This window comes from Triturus cristatus, chromosome 6 (assembly GCF_964204655.1).
Source record: "Triturus cristatus chromosome 6, aTriCri1.1, whole genome shotgun sequence".
Classification (NCBI taxonomy): domain Eukaryota; kingdom Metazoa; phylum Chordata; class Amphibia; order Caudata; family Salamandridae; genus Triturus; species Triturus cristatus.
The window spans coordinates 1,859,301,744-1,859,322,097 of record NC_140589.1 but is presented as its reverse complement, the minus strand read 5'-3'; the positions used below and the strand labels follow the sequence as shown (position 1 = coordinate 1,859,322,097).

General features: G+C 49.0%; 1 protein-coding gene across 1 annotated transcript in view; it reads left to right on the top strand.

The window, feature by feature from the left end:
• The first annotated feature begins 7,803 nt into the window (after positions 1 to 7,803).
• The window catches only part of LOC146822213 (uncharacterized), a 36,633-nt gene continuing 24,082 nt past the window's right edge, over positions 7,804 to 20,354 (top strand). Inside the window, exons 1-2 of the mRNA XM_085613364.1 lie at positions 7,804 to 8,074; positions 17,630 to 17,767. Coding sequence (XP_085469490.1) covers positions 7,819 to 8,074; positions 17,630 to 17,767 — 394 coding nt within the window. The 5' untranslated portion in view covers positions 7,804 to 7,818. The remainder of the gene's footprint in view (positions 8,075 to 17,629; positions 17,768 to 20,354) is intronic.

Genomic DNA, 20,354 nt, shown 5'->3' with positions numbered 1-20,354 from the left:
TGGAGAGAGAGCCAAGGGAGAGAGAGCGCCAAGGAAGAGAGAGAGCCAAGGGAGAGAGAGAGCCAAGGGAGAGAGAGAGCCAAGGGAGAGAGAGAGCCAAGGGAGAGAGAGCGCCAAGGGAGAGAGAGCGCCAAGGGAGAGAGAGCCAAGGGAGAGAGAGAGCCAAGGGAGAGAGAGAGCCAAGGGAGAGAGAGCGCCAAGGGAGAGAGAGCGCCAAGGGAGAGAGAGAGAGCCAAGGGAAAGAGAGAGCCAAGGGAGAGAGAGAGCCAAGGGAGAGAGAGCGCCAAAGGAGAGAGAGAGCACCAAGGGAGAGAGAGCGCAAAGGGAGAGAGAGAGAGCCAAGGGAGAGAGAGAGCCAAGGGAGAGAGAGAGCCAAGGGAGAGAGAGAGCCAAGGGAGAGAGAGCGCCAAGGGAGAGAGAGCGCCAAGGGAGAGAGAGCCAAGGGAGAGAGAGAGCCAAGGGAGAGAGAGAGCCAAGGGAGAGAGAGCGGCAAGGGAGAGAGAGCGCCAAGGGAGAGAGAGAGAGCCAAGGGAAAGAGAGAGCCAAGGGAGAGAGAGAGCCAAGGGAGAGAGAGCGCCAAAGGAGAGAGAGAGCGCCAAGGGAGAGAGAGCGCAAAGGGAGAGAGAGAGAGCCAAGGGAGAGAGAGAGCCAAGGGAGAGAGAGAGCCAAGGGAGAGAGAGCGTCAAAGGAGAGAGAGAGCGACAAGGGAGAGAGAGCGCCAAGGGAGAGAGAGCGCCAAGGGAGAGAGAGCGCCAAGGGCGAGAGAGCGCCAAGGGTGAGAGAGCACCAAGGGAGAGAGAGCCAAGGGAGAGTAGAGAGCCAAGGGAGAGAGAGAACCAAGGGAGAGAGAGAGCCAAGGGAGAGAGAGCACCAAGGGAGAGAGAGCACCAAGAGAGAGAGAGAGCCAAGGGAGAGAGAGCGCCAAGGGAGAGAGAGAGCCAAGGAAGAGAGAGAGCCAAGGGAGAGAGAGCGCCAAGGGACAGAGAGCGAAGGGAGAGAGAGCGCCAAGGGAGAGAGAGCGCCAAGGGAGAGAGAGAGCCAAGGGAGAGAGAGCGCCAAGGGAGAGAGAGAGCCAATGGAGAGAGAGCCAAGGGAGAGAGAGCGCCAAGGGAGAGAGAGAGCCAAGGGAGAGAGAGAGCCAAGGGAGAGAGAGAGCCAAGGGAGAGAGAGCGCCAAGGGAGAGAGAGCGCCAAGGGAGAGAGAGCCAAGGGAGAGAGAGAGAGCCAAGGGAGAGAGAGCACCAAGGGAGAGAGAGAGCCAAGGGAGAGAGAGCGCCAAGGGAGAGAGAGAGCCAAGAGAGAGAGAGCCAAGGGAGAGAGAGCGCCAAGGGAGTGAGAGAGCCAAGGGAGAGAGAGCGCCAAGGGAGAGAGAGAGCCAAGGGAGAGTGCCAAGGGAGAGAGAGAACCAAGGGAGAGAGAGCGCCAAGGGAGAGAGAGCACCAAGGGAGAGAGAGCGCCAAGGGAGAGAGAGCGCCAAGGGAGAGAGAGAGAGCCAAGGGAGAGAGAGAGCCAAGGGAGAGAGAGCGCCAAAGGAGAGAGAGAGCGCCAAGGGAGAGAGAGCGCAAAGGGAGAGAGAGAGAGCCAAGGGAGAGAGAGAGCCAAGGGAGAGAGAGAGCCAAGGGAGAGAGAGCGTCAAAGGAGAGAGAGAGCGCCAAGGGAGAGAGAGCGCCAAGGGAGAGAGAGCGCCAAGGGCGAGAGAGCGCCAAGGGTGAGAGAGCACCAAGGGAGAGAGAGCCAAGGGAGAGTAGAGAGCCAAGGGAGAGAGAGAACCAAGGGAGAGAGAGAGCCAAGGGAGAGAGAGCACCAAGGGAGAGAGAGCACCAAGAGAGAGAGAGAGCCAAGGGAGAGAGAGCGCCAAGGGAGAGAGAGAGCCAAGGGAGAGATAGAGCCAAGGGAGAGAGAGCGCCAAGGGACAGAGAGCGAAGGGAGAGAGAGCGCCAAGGGAGAGAGAGCGCCAAGGGAGAGAGAGAGCCAAGGGAGAGAGAGCGCCAAGGGAGAGAGAGAGCCAATGGAGAGAGAGCCAAGGGAGAGAGAGCGCCAAGGGAGAGAGAGAGCCAAGGGAGAGAGAGAGCCAAGGGAGAGAGAGAGCCAAGGGAGAGAGAGAGCCAAGGGAGAGAGAGCGCCAAGGGAGAGAGAGCGCCAAGGGAGAGAGAGCCAAGGGAGAGAGAGAGCCAAGGGAGAGAGAGAGCCAAGGGAGAGAGAGCACCAAGGGAGAGAGAGAGCCAAGGGAGAGAGAGCGCCAAGGGAGAGAGAGAGCCAAGAGAGAGAGAGCCAAGGGAGAGAGAGCGCCAAGGGAGTGAGAGAGCCAAGGGAGAGAGAGCGCCAAGGGAGAGAGAGAGCCAAGGGAGAGTGCCAAGGGAGAGAGAGAACCAAGGGAGAGAGAGCGCCAAGGGAGAGAGAGCGCCAAGGGAGAGAGAGCGCCAAGGGAGAGAGAGTGCCAAGGGAGAGAGAGAGCCAAGGGAGACAGAACGCCAAGGGAGAGAGAGCCAAGGGAGAGAGAGCGCCAAGGGAGTGAGAGAGCCAAGGGAGAGAGCGCGCCAAGGGAGAGAGAGCGCCAAGGGAGAGAGTGAGCCAAGGCAGAGTGCCAAGGGAGAGAGAGAGACAAGGGAGAGAGAGAGCCAAGGGAGAGAGAGCGCCAAGGGAGAGAGAGAGCCAAGGGAGAGAGAGCGCCAAGGGAGAGAGAGCACCAAGGGAGTGAGAGAGCCAAGGGAGAGAGAGCGCCAAGGGAGAGAGAGAGCCAAGGGAGAGTGCCAAGGGAGAGAGAGAACCAAGGGAGAGAGAGAGCCAAGGGAGAGAGAGCGCCAAGGGAGAGAGAGCGCCAAGGGAGAGAGAGAGCCAAGGGAGAGAGAGAGCCAAGGGAGAGAGAACGCCAAGGGAGAGAGAGCCAAGGGAGAGAGAGCGCCAAGAGAGTGAGAGAGCCAAGGGAGAGAGAGCGCCAAGGGAGAGAGAGCGCCAAGGGAGAGAGAGAGCCAAGGGAGAGTGCCAAGGGAGAGAGAGAGCCAAGGGAGAGAGAGAGCCAAGGAGAGAGAGCGCCAAGGGAGAGAGTGAGCCAAGGGAGAGAGAGCGCCAAGGGAGAGAGAGAGCCAAGGGAGAGAGAGAGCCAAGGGAGAGAGAGAGCCAAGGGAGAGAGAGCTCCAAGGGAGAGAGAGCGCCAAGGGAGAGAGAGCGCCAAGGGAGAGAGAGAGCAAAGGGAGAGAGAGAGCCAAGGGAGAGAGAGCGCCAAGGGAGAGAGAGCGCCAAGGGAGAGAGAGCGCCAAGGGAGAGAGAGAGCCAAGGGAGAGAGAGCCAAGGGAGAGAGAGAGCCAAGGGAGAGAGAGCACCAAGGGAGAGAGAGCGCCAAGGGAGAGAGAGCGCCAAGGGTGAGAGAGCACCAAGGGAGAGAGAGCCAAGGGAGAGTAGAGAGCCAAGGGAGAGAGAAAACCAAGGGAAAGAGAGAGCCAAGGGAGAGAGAGCCAAGGGAGAGAGAGCACCAAGGGAGAGGGAGCGCCAAGGGAGAGAGAGAGAGCCAAGGGAGAGAGAGAGCCAAGGGAGAGAGAGCGCCAAGGGAGCGAGAGCGCCAAGGGAGAGAGAGAGAGCCAAGGGAGAGAGAGAGCCAAGGGAGAGAGAGAGCCAAGGGAGAGAGAGCGCCAAAGGAGAGAGAGAGCGCCAAGGGAGAGAGAGAGCGCCAAGGGAGAGAGAGAGAGCCAAGGGAGAGAGAGAGCCAAGGGAGAGAGAGAGCCAAGGGAGAGAGAGCGCCAAAGGAGAGAGAGAGCGCCAAGGGAGAGAGAGCACCAAGGGAGAGAGAGCGCCAAGGGAGAGAGAGCGCCAAGGGAGAGAGAGCGCCAAGGGAGAGAGAGCGCCAAGGGAGAGAGAGCGCCATGAGTGAGAGAGCCAAGGGAGAGTAGAGAGCCAAGGGAGAGAGAGAACCAAGGGAGAGAGAGAGCCAAGGTAGAGAGAGCACCAAGGAAGAGAGAGCGCCAAGGGAGAGAGAGAGCCAAGGGAGAGAGAGAGCCAAGGGAGAGAGAGAGCCAAGGGAGAGAGAGCGCCAAGGGAGAGAGAGCGCCAAGGGAGAGAGAGAGCCAAGGGAGAGAGAGAGCCAAGGGAGAGAGAACGCCAAGGGAGAGAGAGCCAAGGGAGAGAGAGCGCCAAGGGAGTGAGAGAGCCAAGGGAGAGAGAGCGCCAAGGGAGAGAGAGCGCCAAGGGAGAGAGAGAGCCAAGGGAGAGTGCCAAGGGAGAGAGAGAGCCAAGGAGAGAGAGCGCCAAGTGAGAGAGTGAGCCAAAGGAGAGAGAGCGCCAAGGGAGAGAGAGAGCCAAGGGAGAGAGAGAGCCAAGGGAGAGAGAGAGCCAAGGGAGAGAGAGCTCCAAGGGAGAGAGAGCGCCAAGGGAGAGAGAGCGCCAAGGGAGAGAGAGAGCAAAGGGAGAGAGAGAGCCAAGGGAGAGAGAGCGCCAAGGGAGAGAGAGCGCCAAGGGAGAGAGAGCGCCAAGGGAGAGAGAGAGCCAAGGGAGAGAGAGCCAAGGGAGAGAGAGAGCCAAGGGAGAGAGAGCACCAAGGGAGAGAGAGCGCCAAGGGAGAGAGAGCGCCAAGGGTGAGAGAGCACCAAGGGAGAGAGAGCCAAGGGAGAGTAGAGAGCCAAGGGAGAGAGAGAACCAAGGGAGAGAGAGAGCCAAGGGAGAGAGAGCCAAGGGAGAGAGAGCACCAAGGGAGAGGGAGCGCCAAGGGAGAGAGAGAGAGCCAAGGGAGAGAGAGAGCCAAGGGAGAGAGAGCGCCAAGGGAGCGAGAGCGCCAAGGGAGAGAGAGAGAGCCAAGGGAGAGAGAGAGCCAAGGGAGAGAGAGAGCCAAGGGAGAGAGAGCGCCAAAGGAGAGAGAGAGCGCCAAGGGAGAGAGAGAGCACCAAGGGAGAGAGAGAGAGCCAAGGGAGAGAGAGAGCCAAGGGAGAGAGAGAGCCAAGGGAGAGAGAGCGCCAAAGTAGAGAGAGAGCGCCAAGGGAGAGAGAGCGCCAAGGGAGAGAGAGCGCCAAGGGAGAGAGAGCGCCAAGGGAGAGAGAGCGCCATGGGTGAGAGAGCCAAGGGAGAGTAGAGAGCCAAGGGAGAGAGAGAACCAAGGGAGAGAGAGAGCCAAGGGAGAGAGAGCACCAAGGGAGAGAGAGCACCAAGAGAGAGAGAGAGCCAAGGGAGAGAGAGCGCCAAGGGAGAGAGAGAGCCAAGGGAGAGAGAGAGCCAAGGGAGAGAGAGCGCCAAGGGAGAGAGAGCGAAGGGAGAGAGAGCGCCAAGGGAGAGAGAGAGCCAAGGGAGAGAGAGCGCCAAGGGAGAGAGAGCGCCATGGGAGAGAGAGCCAAGGGAGAGAGAGAGCCAAGGGAGAAAGAGCGCCAAGGGTGAGAGAGCCAAGGGAGAGTAGAGAGCCCAGGGAGAGAGAGAACCAAGGGAGAGAGAGAGCCAAGGGAGAGAGAGCACCAAGGGAGAGAGAGCACCAAGAGAGAGAGAGAGCCAAGGGAGAGAGAGCGCCAAGGGAGAGAGAGAGCCAAGGGAGAGAGAGAGCCAAGGGAGAGAGAGCGCCAAGGGAGAGAGAGCGAAGGGAGAGAGAGCGCCAAGGGAGAGAGAGAGCCAAGGGAGAGAGCGCGCCAAGGGAGAGAGTTCGCCAAGGGAGAGAGAGCCAAGGGAGAGAGAGAGCCAAGGGAGAGAGAGAGCCAAGGGAGAGAGAGCACCAAGGGAGAGAGCGAGCCAAGGGAGAGAGAGCGCCAAGGGAGAGAGAGCGCCAAGAGAGAGAGAGCCAAGGGAGAGAGAGCGCCAAGGGAGTGAGAGAGCCAAGGGAGAGAGAGCGCCAAGGGAGAGAGAGCGCCAAGGGAGAGAGAGCGCCATGGGAGAGACAGCGCCAAGGGAGAGAGAGAGCCAAGGGGGAGAGAGTGCCAAGGGGGAGAGAGAGCCAAGGGAGAGAGAGCGCCAAGGGAGAGAGAGCCAAGGGAGAGAGAGAGCCAAGGGAGAGAGAGCCAAGGAAGAGAGAGAGCCAAGGGAGAGACCCACGTGTTAGGAATCAGACAGGTGCTGAGACTCAGAGCTCTACCATGAGAGGGAAGGCTGCACTGGGACTTGGAGAAGCAAAGACTAAAGAAGCCAGAAAGCACAACAAAGCAAACAAGGAAACCAGGACCGGATCAGAGGTCAGACGGAGGACAGTCCGAAAACCATATATGGATCAGTCCGTGGATCTGTAGAGTCCAGGAACCAAGATTAAAACCAGGGCTCCATCTCCAGAAGGTGGTGTTGGCAAAAACCAGAACTCAGTTTGGCATCCTGAATACCAGGACTGGAGTGAAACCGTGGACTGGGGATTGCCGGTGTCTGGTGGCACTCTGGTGTAAACTGTGGCAAGGGAAGGACCTAGAAGGGCCTTGTGGTGGCCAGATGAAAGAATTCCGACAGGTAATCCATGCTAAAGGCAAAGAGGCGAGATGGGAAGACACAAGTGAAGGAAAACGAATACGGGTCTCAGTTTTTGTTGGAAACGGTAGAAGACCACGCAGAGTTATATCCCAGTAAATTCAAAAGAGGGAAAGGCCATGAACATCTGGGAAGACAGGAACTTGTCTGCTGCAACAAGAGTATTCAAATCCATCTTTCCCCGTTGGTAAAGAAAATGGTGATGTACCAATCTCAGCGTGAAGGGGTGACCTCTGACCTCTCTGGGAAAGGTCAGCTTGAGTGTGCGACTCTGGATGGTTCAGGTTATTCCCTGGGAGTCCACACTCAGCTCCCAGGAGCCCCTGGAGCCTTGGGACCCTCTTCAGAGGTGGGCTGAGAAATGCACCAAGTGGAATTATTGTTCTAAAAATGTTTCCAAGGGGGGCAGAGAGAGGCGGACCCACCAGACTGTACTCGGAAAGGCTGGGCAGGCTCTTTCCCTGCTCAGTGCCATGCAGAATATGGCTCAAAGTGTTAATGTATTGATGCATATTAATCCATATGTGTCTGTAAAGGTCAATGCAATCAGGCAGTGTCCTTATTCCAGAGTAACGCTGCTGCCTCCTCGTGTCCTGGGCTCTGTGCACCGTCACCTACGACAAGGATCTTCATTTAATGCTTCCTGCCGCAGCTGTAAAGAGTTCTAGGCGCTGCACGTGGTCGCTGGTACTTTCATGTGTGGCTTCCAGTCAGACTGTGTGTTGTATTGCCTGGCTGTCACTGGGCATGTTTTTGTGAACATTGCATTGGGTTCACAAAAACAAGAGCCAGCGTCTCTCCAAGATATCCAGTAACTACACCTTCAGTTCCCACTGAAAAACACAACACAGAGAAATCTGGGCTGTTGACAGTTTTTGAGGTTTTCTTGCAGGCACTGGAGAGAGGGCATGGAGGCCTGGTAAACTGCTAATCCGAGAGTAGGGGGTGGGAGTGGGCACGAGAGGGGGCATTGCCAGGGTCCTGGAAGAATGGGCCGGGTGCAGGTGCCCTCCTCGCCCGTGCCTGTGAACACCTCTGGTTTGGGGGCCCAGCCTGTTTTCGCAGCTCTGCTCCCAACGTTTGACCCATCAGTAAACATGCGTGAATGCTTTGAAGGTTGCGCAGTCACTGTCTTCATTTTCTCATCCAAATCTCTTGAGCAATTTTAAAAGAGCGAAATCCGCCATTGCAAAACACCTGTTCCTGCTGCCGGAAGGGACAATAGCCAACAAGAGAGATGCGTCGCCAGGAACATGCCTCGGGCTGTGACATGGACAGTAATTAAGTCATGATTGGCTGATGCCTGTGCTCCGTAGTGTCACTTCCCCCTCCTCCCCCACCTGTAATAGCCCATAAATACCAGACACAGGTGCAGCAGAGATTCAGATATCACTGGCCAGACAGGATGAAGACTGCAGCCGCCATCTTGCTAATGGCCCTCGTCCTTTTGCTCTGCATGGCGCCCCTACTGGAGGGACAGGAATCTCTTGCATGCGAGTGCACAGTCTTTGGGCCTTTAGGCCTCCCAGTATCTCTTTGGAGATTCTATTTCTTTGTTCAATTCCCAGAAATAATTGTCTTGTGTTCAGGCCTGGATCAAAGGTGGGGTGTGGGGGCTGTTTGGAGCAACCCCTCACAAGGTACTCCGACACTCTCACAAGGTCAGTTCACTATTGGAAAAACATCTTTAGTTTTTCTTGGTAATGAAACACATGAATACTTTTGTCTATTTCAAGGGTCTTGGATCGGTGCGAAGTCAGTGGGGTTGGGGGCTATTATAATGCACATGCAGGGCTGCCTGTGACACTCATTTATAGACTGCAAGCTTCCTTCACACACCATACAGTATACATATGTGTCTGATATATGTGTATGATTGTGTGTGCATTGTGTGTGGGTGGGTGTGTGTGAGCATATTCCATGAAAAAAATAAAAGTTAAAAATAACATAGTTAGGAAACCTTTATTTATTATTTCAATAAAAACTCAATTTATACAACACAAATATTAGAATGTTAGAAGTTATAGTTGTAACTAAAATGTATAATTTACGCAGCACATTCAAGGTACTATCATTCGCACACCTCTGTGCACACGTTTACTTATAACTTACATTTGTACTTTACGCACTTTGATCAAATTACCATACATTGCGCACCTCCGTACACAGAATTGTCAACTCACTCGACACACTACATTAGCTATAACTCGCGACTCTACCGTGCACTGTGTTGATCAATCATTTCCTTTGAGATGTCATAAGTGTTGCTATGAAAGCTATGATTTCATATGCTCAAAGTGATGTAATATGTGCATGGAGAAGGGGCGAGGTATAGTTAATGTACACGAGGTTGTACTGGAACTAAACAGTAGAAATGAAGGCTATCCCCCTGGTGTGTGCCAGGTGAATATTACAACCCCTTGCTACATGTAGCTCATTAAAGCCCATGTCGAGGTAGCGCCAATGAACTGTCCCAGTGACACATCTTACAGTAAAATGCACTGTATTACAGTGTGAAATCGAACATGCCATCCATCAGTCAATAAACCCGCACAAGACACGTATTATCAGAAAGAACAGTCCTGCAGAAGAGAGGATTCACAACTGCGCTGAACACACAGCTCCACAATGACATTCTACATGTGACATTTTCCGCGGAAGTGTTTCTTTTAAGGTATCTCTGTCCAGGTTATCAGTGCCGAGAGAAAGTAGGGTCAATCAGGTGAACTCTCCACAATACACAGTGTATGAATAAATACGACCAAATGGTACACTCTGGGCACCATATCTGAAATATGTTTGCAAATGAGGGATGAGTTTTAGAGAGTATCCAGAAAAGTTCGCATGGCATATTTCATGCTTCAACATGAGGAGGGATGTCATGTTTTCAGCGGTCTAGTGACTTTCCACAAGGTCACAGGGTCACCCTCGCAGAACTATCGGATTCAGCTCGTCACCATGCGCTGTCTCTGCTCTCAGGGCTCCCTGTCGGACTCTTTGAAGGTTCTGAAAGAAGAGGAAAGAGCATTAAAACTGGCAGATTGGAGGGAGGAAGAAGAACAGGGACTGGGAGTAAAGAGCGAAAAAAGAGGCAAATAAAAGAGACAGACAAAGAGAGAAAGAGAAGAGAGAAGCAAACTCAGCGAATAGATGGGAACATAGAAGGAAGGAAATGAGAACTGTGACAGAGTAAAGAGAGGCAAAAAATAGAGGCACATAGAAGGGAGACAGAGAGTGTTTAAGGACAGAAAGTGTGAGTTTGAACGGTAGAGGGGAATTAGGAGAGAAGCTGCTGAAAAAGATAAACTGAGAGAAGTATGGGTGAGAGGTAAGAGAACGGGAGTCAAATAGAAAGAAGAGAGGTAAGAGAAAGGGAGCAACGAAGAAAACTAAGGACTTGAGACACAACGCAAAGAGTAGAATAAAATAGGAGTAAAAAAGAAGAGAGGCACAAAGAAAGGAACCAAAGAGTGGAAAATAAAAGTAGACAAAACCAAAGGAAAGAAAAATAAGACAGAAAAGGGCAGACATGAATATAAAATAACAGACAGGGAGGAGAGGGGAAGAGCCCTAAATGTCAAGGAAAGGAGTAACTCTAACGGCTAGACCTCATAGCACTATAAATGCAGAAGTCACCATTCCACACTGTGCCAACTAGGATTCAATTCTGTGTCTTTCTGGTGTCTCTCACTCACTCACGCACTCACACATACACACACACACTCACACACACACACACACACACACCAACACATACACACACACACGCATACAGACACACACTCACTTACTCACACACACACACACACACACACACACCCCTGCAGTAATCACATTACCCAAGGGAGGTTTCATATTTCCCACCAGTTCTTTTTTTTTTTTTACCTTAAGGAATTGGGGCCCGATGTATCAGCATTGTTATGGTCACAAACAGGCCAATTTGCAGAATCATCCTATATGCGACTGGGATAATGCATACGTAAACTGTGACTTGTTACAGAATCGCAGTTTGGAATTGTGCATGCATACTAACTCAGTATTTGAAAAGGGGGGGGGGGGAGTGTCCTTTCCAAATACTGAATCTGAATGGCATGTGTGAATGTTTTGTGGCCAAATTACGGTCACAAAATATTCACACATTACCACTAACTCGAAAATAGTAGTACCCCATTCACAAATGGGACCCCTTTCCCTTTGAGAATGTTAAAAAACAGATTTTTTAAGAAAAGCAGTGGTTCCAGAGACTCTCAAAAATAAAAATGAAACTTTTCCTTTAAGGAAAACAGGCAGCATTTATATAAAAAAAGAATTGCTTCAATAAAACTCAACCACAGATATCATGGGCTGCTGACCCCACCAGGCCCCATCCCTGCCATTCCAATTGGGTCGCAAATTGTTACCTACCCAATTAACACGCATGAGGTAGGTCTATTTGCAACCCACTTGGAATCGCTAATGAAACTCAAAAGAGCCTAATACATTAGGAATACTGATTTTCTAATTGTGATTTGGAGGGAATCCCAATTAGGAAATCGGTACTCCTAATGTTAGTACATATGCCCCTTTGGAGTGCTTACAAGAGCACCAGTTACCTCAATCATGGACGCATCAGTTTTTGGGCATGGAGAGATTGTACAAAGCATTTTTCTGGTCACAACCAGAACCAAGCTTTTTAAAATTTGCAAAATGCAATTGGGTGACTTCCGTATTTGTATAGGCATATTAGGGTAACGCATTCGGACCCCTTCCCCTTTGAGAATGTAAATAATTATATTTTTAAGAACTTGTAGTAGTCGCAGTGACCACAGCCTATGCTTAAAAAATACAACTTTATGGGTTTATTTTTTTGTTTGTAAACGCCACATATTGTGCTTTAAGAAAATGGGCTGCACTGTTAAAAAAAAGATTGTTTCAATAAAAAGCAGTCACAGACATGATGGTCTGCTGACCTCGCCAGCCCACCATCCCAGTGATGGCTGTGATTCCTAATGGGTTCAAACTGCAACCCACCTTATTAATATTCATGAGGTAGGTCAATTGGCGACCCACAAGGAGTCACCAAATGAAACTCAATTTGTTCCATACATTAGTACTACAGATTTTCTAATTGCGATTTGGAGAGAATCATAGTCAGTAAGTCAGTATTCCTAACGTTTTTACATCTGGCGCTAAGTGATTTGCAACGGATCACAGGATGTTTAATTTGCATCATTTTTTCATTTCACTGTGTGCACATTGTATTATGTACAAAAAATAATGAAATATTCTAAGAATACTTTGTTCTTTTTAGCCTCGTCTTTGAGTCTGCCACCATAATCTATGACCCCTGTGGCACTCTAGATCACAGTTCCCATGCTTATATGCACTTCAAGGTCTGTTTGTAAATGACAGTGGCCTGAAACCGGTCTTGCTTAGGCATTTGTGCCCCCCAAAGGAAGGCAGATACGGACCACAAGGAGGATGCACCCATCTGTGGCTTCGCTGTGTGGGTTTGTGAATTCCTGAATGGCGGTGAGGAGTTCCTTGGAGTTGGCGAGGATTTTGGTTTGGATGAAGTTCCTCTTGGTAGTTCTGATTTGCTTGTGGTAATCTGTCATGGCATCCTTGAAGGTGGAGTAGTTTTCAGTTGTCTTGGTGTTTCTCCAGTTCTTCTCCGGTTGTCTGCAGGTGCACCTGGCTTCTTGGAGATCGGTGGTGAACCAGGCGACTTTCCTGGGGCGCTGTTTGTCGGGGTTGCGTAGTGGGCCGAGCTCATCTGCACAGTTGAAGATCCAAGTGTGGAGTTCTCTGGCTGCGATGTTTGTGTCGGATGCCCAGGTGTGGTTGTCTTGGGTGAGGGTGGAGCTAAGTTGCTCGTCCGTTACCTTGCTCCAGTTCCTTCGTGGTGAGCGTGGGGCTGGTTTGGGTGCCTTGGGTTTGTCGACGGCGAAGTGTACGCAGTGGTGGTCAGTCCATGGCGGTTGCGTTGTTTGGCTGATGTGGACGCTGTTCCCTGCCACGAAGATGGGGTCGAGGGTGTGTCCTGCTCTGTGGGTCGGTGTGGTGACGAGTTGTTTAAGTCCAATGTTGGCGAGGTTGTCACAAAGGATGGTGGAGTTGGGGTCAATGGCATTGTTGAGGTGGAAGTTCAGGTCTCCAATGAGTGTGTAGTTCATTGAGGTGATGGTGTGGGGGGCAATGAAGTCAGTGATGATGATGGTGGTGATGGGTGTCCGGGGGCCAGGGGGTCTGTAGACGAGGGTTCCTTGGAGTGTGGCGTTGGGTCTGGTCTGGATCTGGAAGTGCAGGTGTTTGGCGTAGGGAAAGGTTTCACTGGAGGTGGTGAGGCAGAGGGTGCTCTTGTGGGCGATGGCAAGGCCCCTCCCGGGTGGTTGGGGTGGTCCTTCCTCTGGACATAGTATCCGTCCGGGATGGCGGTGTTGATGTTCGGGGCGGAGGAGGCATTTGTCCAGGTGTCCGTGAAGAAGGTGATATCGGGCGAGAGAGAGTCGAGTTGGTTCCAGATTTTTATGGCGTGTTTATACAAAGCGCACGTTGAGCAGGATGCATCTTAGGGTGTTGCCCGTGCTGGCGTCGTTGGTGTTGAAGGCTGGGGTGGTGGTGAAGGTGTGGCGGCAATGGAGGCAGGAGAACTGGCAGTGGGGCATGTCCAGCGAGGCCTGTTGGCAGTCTCTCAGACTTCTGGGGTTGAGTGTGTGGAGGGTGGTGGGGTCGTAGTGATGGATGGTCTGAGATCCAGGGTTCCTGGTGCTGGCCGTGGTCTGGTCGTAGACAGTCGCAGACAGGCTTGCCTTAGGAGCACCTCATGCTCCTGCTGCGTGCGACTGCACAGCAGTTGCCATTAAGTAGGGGAGGGGGGCGGGACGCAGGTCGGGAGGCGGGAGCGGGCTGTGAGTGGGGAAGGGGCTGCAAGGGCAGCAGCGGCGGCGGGAAACAGGTGAGGAGAATAAGCTTGAATTTAAGCTTAATGTGGAACTGAAGTAAGCTTCAGTAAAAGTAAAAGTAAGCTTAAGTGAGCTTAAATTAAATTTAAGTGGGACCAGAGGAGTCCAATGAGGGTGAGGAGGGGACACAAGGTGGGCGGGGAGCAGTGGTAGAGATGAGGCTGGAGGGCGGAATGCTGGAGGCTGCAGGCGCGAACCCTCACCAGGAGGCAAAGTGTGAGATAGCGTGCAGACATACAAACAAAATAGTGTCTGAATTTCTAAGCGATCACAGCATGTCTTCCATATATCCATATCTTAATTAAACATTGTCTTTTCAAAAGCTTACTTTTATTTGGTGACTGTGTGCAATGAACTTCTGATGACAATAATGTGTTAATTAACAATGTCCGCCACTTCCTGCTCAACCATATCTAAACCCAAATTGCCCACTTCAAACAAAGCCTCAGTTAGGAGCCAAGCTAAAAGGAGGATGAATAAATGGCTAAATATTTGGATTCTTTTCTAAGAAATATTTATGTGGTACAGCAATACTCTACAGAGACCTATGTGAAATTCCTGCAGCACTTTGTATTTAAAAAAAACAACATATAACCTTTCCAAAGCGTATTCTCTACATATCACCACTATACTGAACTAATAATTATTCAAAGTAGAAGAGGCAATTTCTTTTTAAAGTCATTGTTCAGATGTATTACAAAATACTGTACAAAACAAGATGATTGCCTTCATGTTTTGCAAAAGAACACATTAGCCAATCAGTTAATCCCTTGTCATCACTATGTACCGAGGTAATGCTGCAGTACTACACAATAAGCATGCCTCATTAGTAAATTAGCTTCCTACTGGGAGAAAATGTGACACAGCGATGAGACTTTCTGAAGTATGTCTCCCTGTTGTTCTGGATAGGTATTTTTGCATTTGAAGAACTCAAGGATGAGTCGCGTAGTACTTCACGGTCAACCAAAAAAGTTAGCGTAAACGGCGATAAAAGTATCCCTGGAAGGGATCTTGAACAATAACCACCCACCCTGGAAGAGAATGGGTATTGTGGGGTTCATTGAGCTCCCCACAGCCCTGGGCCTAGCCGTCACTGCACTTGTTACACAAGTGATAGCTAACACTGGACATTGGGGTATGTCATTTAGATACCTGTGATGAAGTAACGCCATTGTCTAATGGAAGAGCGGTTCAATTGCTCTGCAACAGCAAGCTGTACAGGAAGCTAACTCCCAAAGTAACTCGAGTAAATGCATGCAATTTTTAGGTCAAGCATTTGAGACCTCTTGTATATACTTTAGTATATACTTATATGTGTATGTACTTTGTTGGCTCTGGAGATCAGCCCTAGGACTTGTCTGCTTCTGTTTAGGGACTTTTATTCTGTTCAACTGCCCCTATTTAACTGTCTTTATAGAAAACAACCATTAGAGGTCAGTAAAATACCAGAATTGCAGTTTGCTTATTTAACTGCCTCTATTTAAATGTCTTTATAGAAAACGCCCAGTAGAGGTCAGTAAAATACCAGAATTGCTTTCTGCTGAGGGGCTTTCTTTTTTTAATTTTTCTGGCAACTGCCTCAATTTCACTTTCTTGATAGAAAACGACCAGCAGAGGCCAGTAAAATACCAGAATCACTTTAGCATTCTCTAGATTCCAGTCCATAGGAATTGTCTTCCACGAGCACCCGTAGACAATAATATTTTTTCCAAAACTTATATTTTCAGTGATATGACCACAGAAGGGCCTGGTTTTATATTAAAAACAGAGCTTTGGACTATACCATTTACCCGCTGAAAGGCAATATTTCTTCCCATGTGTTCCCACACCTGGTGAGTCACGCAGTTAGGTGCTTACTTTCCCTCCATGTTAAAGTACAGTGGATGTTTCAGCAACCAGGCTAATGTGCTGCATAGTTAAATACATATAAGGTCCCAAAGGTGAGACCGATTGTATTGCAAATGCTTGTTTCTTGTTCACATGAGTAATCACAATATTCAACATTAACCACCAGATCAACTACTAACCACTCGCCCTATAGCGTTTCAACGACTCATCAGGGGTAGTACTCTACTCGCTATATAAATAGAAATTGCAATTACACAATCTAATTTTCCAAACATTGGATGCAGAATTCCACAGCAGATAGAAATCCTTAGATCGGGACTACTGCAACAGTTGGATACAGTTGCCCCGTCTGCATAGCTATGCCCAAACAGTTTGAGCACTCTAGCTGCGTGACAGCCGCATAATATTTGTGCTCTGATACTTTATGTGTTATACCTTTGCGTCACCAGCAGGTGTCGTTGTACCCAAAACAATCATACACATGTTGAACAGTGTTCTTTCAACATTCAAGCTGAAAACACTTGGAGAATAACTTGCAGGCGCTAGTGGGCCCAAAGAGGATTTCCAGTAGGAGGCAAAAAGCCATTGAGTCACCAAAAGGCCATGTGTAGCAGAACTGATAGCACCCACTCTCTTTAACCATCTATGGCATCATGGTATTGACCCCTTGTCAGTAAAACCTTCCTCTTCGCTACTGAAGAGCTCAGTGTGCAAGGAGTGCAAATTAAAGCAGAGCCTTGTTTATCATTTCCCTGGTGCTGCCTTCATGACCCATGAGGTCAGAGACACAAAAGAGCAAGTCAAGGGTAGTGACTGCTGTCCCTGACTGCCCTTGGCTGGTGTCCTTTAGAGAGACAGTTGGGGCCCAGAAGGCTCAGGCCAAGCAGAGATGCAGGTAGTGGGTGTAGTCACAAACAATAAAAACGAATGAGTTAGGTTTCAAACTGAAAGCAATGTCTCTCAGTTAAAATATTGTACTATTCTGCATTACACAACAACATAGCTCAAGGTGTGTTTTCCTTGAGCTAATATAAGCTGACAATCTTCTGTGAAGCAGGATAGGTTGACACTGTGATAGAAGAAAGAGGGTTTAGCAGTCCTTGTTCATGGATTTTGGGCTTAATGCACAAGTGTGGGAGCACTTGCAAAGCCTGAGATGCGCATGGTCACATGCTTTGTAACTTTATGTAGGAAAGGCATTTCTGACTTAGAATATAGCCTTGCGACTCACTCCCACTCCTCTTGCGCTAACCTACAAAGGAATGGAAGTTCAGGCAACAACTTAAAGCCTGGATCTTCAGTTTCTACCTTCACATTTTTCTGTGCGTTCCAGCATGCCTTGGCTGAGAGCTGTGTGCATTATAAATCTTATCTGATTGATTGATTCTGAATTGCAAATAGGAAGGCTCATTCTTCTACTTTAGAAAATTAGGATTGATTTGGAATGGTGGGAGTCAGTTTTTTGTGACCTCAATTCTGATTGCAAACCACTGATCAGTTACTGCTCCCTGACTTGGGGATCTGGGGGGACGGTCTCATCTTTGAAAACTGCAGTAGACGGTATCAGCTGGGGTATAAAGTTGGTCTAGTGGTGCCTACTCATCTCTAACTTTTAGACAGAAATGTGCAACAAGTTATCAAAGGTCACAGTCAAGAGGTAAATGGCTAGCCCTTGGTTGCACCTACTAGGTGAAGTGATCAACACCCTCTAGGCGTACAGGATTTTTACAGCAATGGCCATGTTACTTGCAAAGAAGTGGGTGCCAATGGGCTAGGTACATGGTACCCCTCCAGATAACAATGGGTGGCTGCAGGGTATGGTCTATTACAATGGCAATTTAGGAGGATCCATGTGTAAGTAATATCACTGCTATCACTGTACATTTCTGGAACCCACTGCCAATTAGTTATTTGGTGTTCATGCCTATACAGCATGTCTACTACCTCGTAGACCAGTAAATTATATCACTCTTCCATATGTTTGGCTTGCCTTGCTACATTTTTTATTCCAAAGTTTGTCACCCGGCTGACTTTGGCATGTTGCGTACATTTTTCCCATATGCTCATTGTAAAACACCCCATATGCTATGCAAGGTGACTTGCTCTACAATTCACAGAACTACCTAACCTCAAAGAATCATATGTGTGTGTGTTGTCTAATTCATTACAAACACATAAGATTTAGTATTTCTCACCTTGTGTGATGTGTGTCCTTTTCAGTGTTAATGAAAGAAATAATAGTTTTAAATAAAAGAATTGATCAAGGGATAGAGAGAAGAGAAACAGAGAGACAATATAGGTTGAACAAAGTCATGGAATCTAGTGACTTTTGTATGTAGAAATTGGTTTGAGAAATGCAAAATTGTATAAGTAACGTATAAGGTACTCTTGATATAAAGTAAATCTCTTTTCTCCGTATTACAGCTCATACTGGTCTCTGTACAGTGCCAACACCTGCTGATTTGAAGTGTTCTGAGATTGAACCAGCCTGCCAGGATGACTCACAGTGTCTCACTGATCAGAAGTGCTGCATGAGCATGTGCAAAAGAAAATGTGTAACAGGTCTACTAGCATCATTAAATAATGTATCCAATCAAATGCTTAATTCTGCATGCGTATGTGGAATATGTCCATGAACAGCTTTATAGGGGCTAAGGCAGCAGTGCAGCACATACAGCAGTAACTAGATGATCCTAGATGTACAACAGATATCAGATTACACGCATATACAAGTGGAAAGCCTGGCATGGAATCAGCGCTCCATGGGGGTAAGGCTAAGGTGGCTGTGGAGTGGGATGGACTGAAGCTTAGACAGTATCAGAATGGGATGAAGAGAGGCTGGCATGGAATCATGATGAGACAGGGTAAAGCTAGGCTTGACTGGAGTGGGATGGAGTGAGGTTGGCATGGGAGCAGAATGAGATTAGGTGGAATTACAGAGGGATAGAGTGAGGCTGATGTGGGGTTGGAATATGATGGGGTAAAGTTAGGTGGGATGGGAGTAGGATGAAGTGAGGCTAAAATGGGTTCAGATGATATAGGATACAGCTAGATGTGATCCGAGTTGCTGCAGAAAGGGCATCACATATAGAGGCAAGAACTTGAGGTGAGTGACTCAAGCCTGATGAGGACTACGAGCCGCATAAAGCCTATTATGATCTGCTTCTGATGCTTGTTTAGTCCTGCCGGCCACTGATATGGCCTCCTAGCACTTGCTGGCTGTCTGGTCATATGTTGCCACTCTGTACATTCACAGGAAAGCTTAGTAGGTGTGATGGTCTGGTTCTTACAAGAAAGCTGGTGCAAGCAGGGTGGTGAATGAAGTAAAGATTTGTAAAGTGCTAGGGCTAGAGAGCTGTGGGTTAGTAGCTTGAAGGATGAGTATGATTAAAGGCAGTTAAGTCATTTTAATGTGTCCATTACAGAGTTGGTGACCGGGGTGGTAAGGGGTAGAAAGCAAAGAGTCAAACACAGACAATCCGCCTTGCCATCCATTCGTTTTTCATAGGTGTAAAACCATGAATGCCATTCATCTGCCTCCAAGCTAACTGCAGTCATTAAAGCCTCTACCAGCACTGCTGCCTCAACAAGAGCAACACTAAGAGGAAAGCGAGGGCGTGGAATGATTACCCCTAAATAACTGGGTCATCTCCTCTTCACCCCAGTCCTAACTGACAGGAAGATGCACCCAATCTCATATATGAGGCAGACACTGTAACAGAACAAAAAGTTTGTAATACCCAGTGTAAGGTTTCACTGAGGAATACCAAAATATAGGTTTCACAATTCAACAGCAGCTAGCACCTGCGCTCGAACATATTCACCTATTTGCAAGAAGTGTGCCTTAAATAAATGAGAAGACCAACTTGTTGCCAACAAATATCCTTGACTGCAATCCATCTAAATGTTTCAAAGAAGTAGCTATTCCCCAGGGAGTCCTAACTTGATCAAGACCCAATGAGGCTCCCCCTTCGGAAGACTAGGCTAGGGACACTGTAAACCACAACTGACCACTAAGCATCATTGAGGATGGCTTAAGACTCCATTTCTATGGACCAAACGTAAAATATTATGGTGCCAATTTTCATGAAAGCGGCTGTATACTCTAAATAAATTGACAGGCCTCTGTGAACGTCCATTATATGAAGGGGTTTCTCTTCCTCAGGTGAAAGAGATAGGGGGAAAACGTGATGATACAGATCCTAATCACTGTGAGAAATTGATAGAGCTCAGGCCAAAATGACAGACCAAGCCTGAGAATAACTTTGTCCCAAAAAAAGAAAATGCAAAAAAGGAGAAGTAGAGCGAAGAGTCTGAGTTCTCGAATATGGCTTTCTGAACAAATGGCTACTAGGAAAAATACCTCAGCAAAATGGTATTTCAGATCAACTGATTTTTGACAGGCGAAAACCTACCAATCAGTTTTGAATCCAACTCTGAAATTGATCCGACATCTGCACCTCAAAAGGCTTGAATTGCTTCCTATTGGCATTTTAGCGTCAACACTTAGGGACTGATTTAGATCTCAGCGGATGGTGAATTTAAATCCCATAGGATGTAATGGGATTCATATTTTGGTGTGCGGGATATCAGTCACCATTGTGATGGAGTAACTCATCCGCCAAGAGATAAATCAGGCCATTAGTGGGACTCCATCATGAACAAAATTACGGAGGTTGAAAAGTTTGCCATATTTGAACAATTTTCAATGAACATTACCTATGAAATTTCTCTAATGCCATGCTTACACCATAACAGAGTGGAGCGGCATGATAACTGTTTATTTGATACTACTTTTTCAGTGTCTTTCAGCATTTATTCTTAGCCTAACAAACTCCATACACCCAACTGAGAGCCTCTGCAGGACTGTAGAGAGAGGGATATGCGGCTAGATTGACAGTTGAATGAGCAACAATTAACAAGGATAGTAATGCCAACAAGTGCCCTCCACATGATCGTCCTCCATTTTTCAGGAGAATCAGTCACTTCAGCATTGCAGAAATAATTTTAGCTATATCCTACACTGTTGTGGATAGGTTTAAAGGACACAAATTTTGGAGTGGCAACTTCTCTGTTGCAGCAATTTTGGACACAGACACATGATGACTGTTGAGGGAAATGTTTTGCTTAAATGATGTGCAAACACATT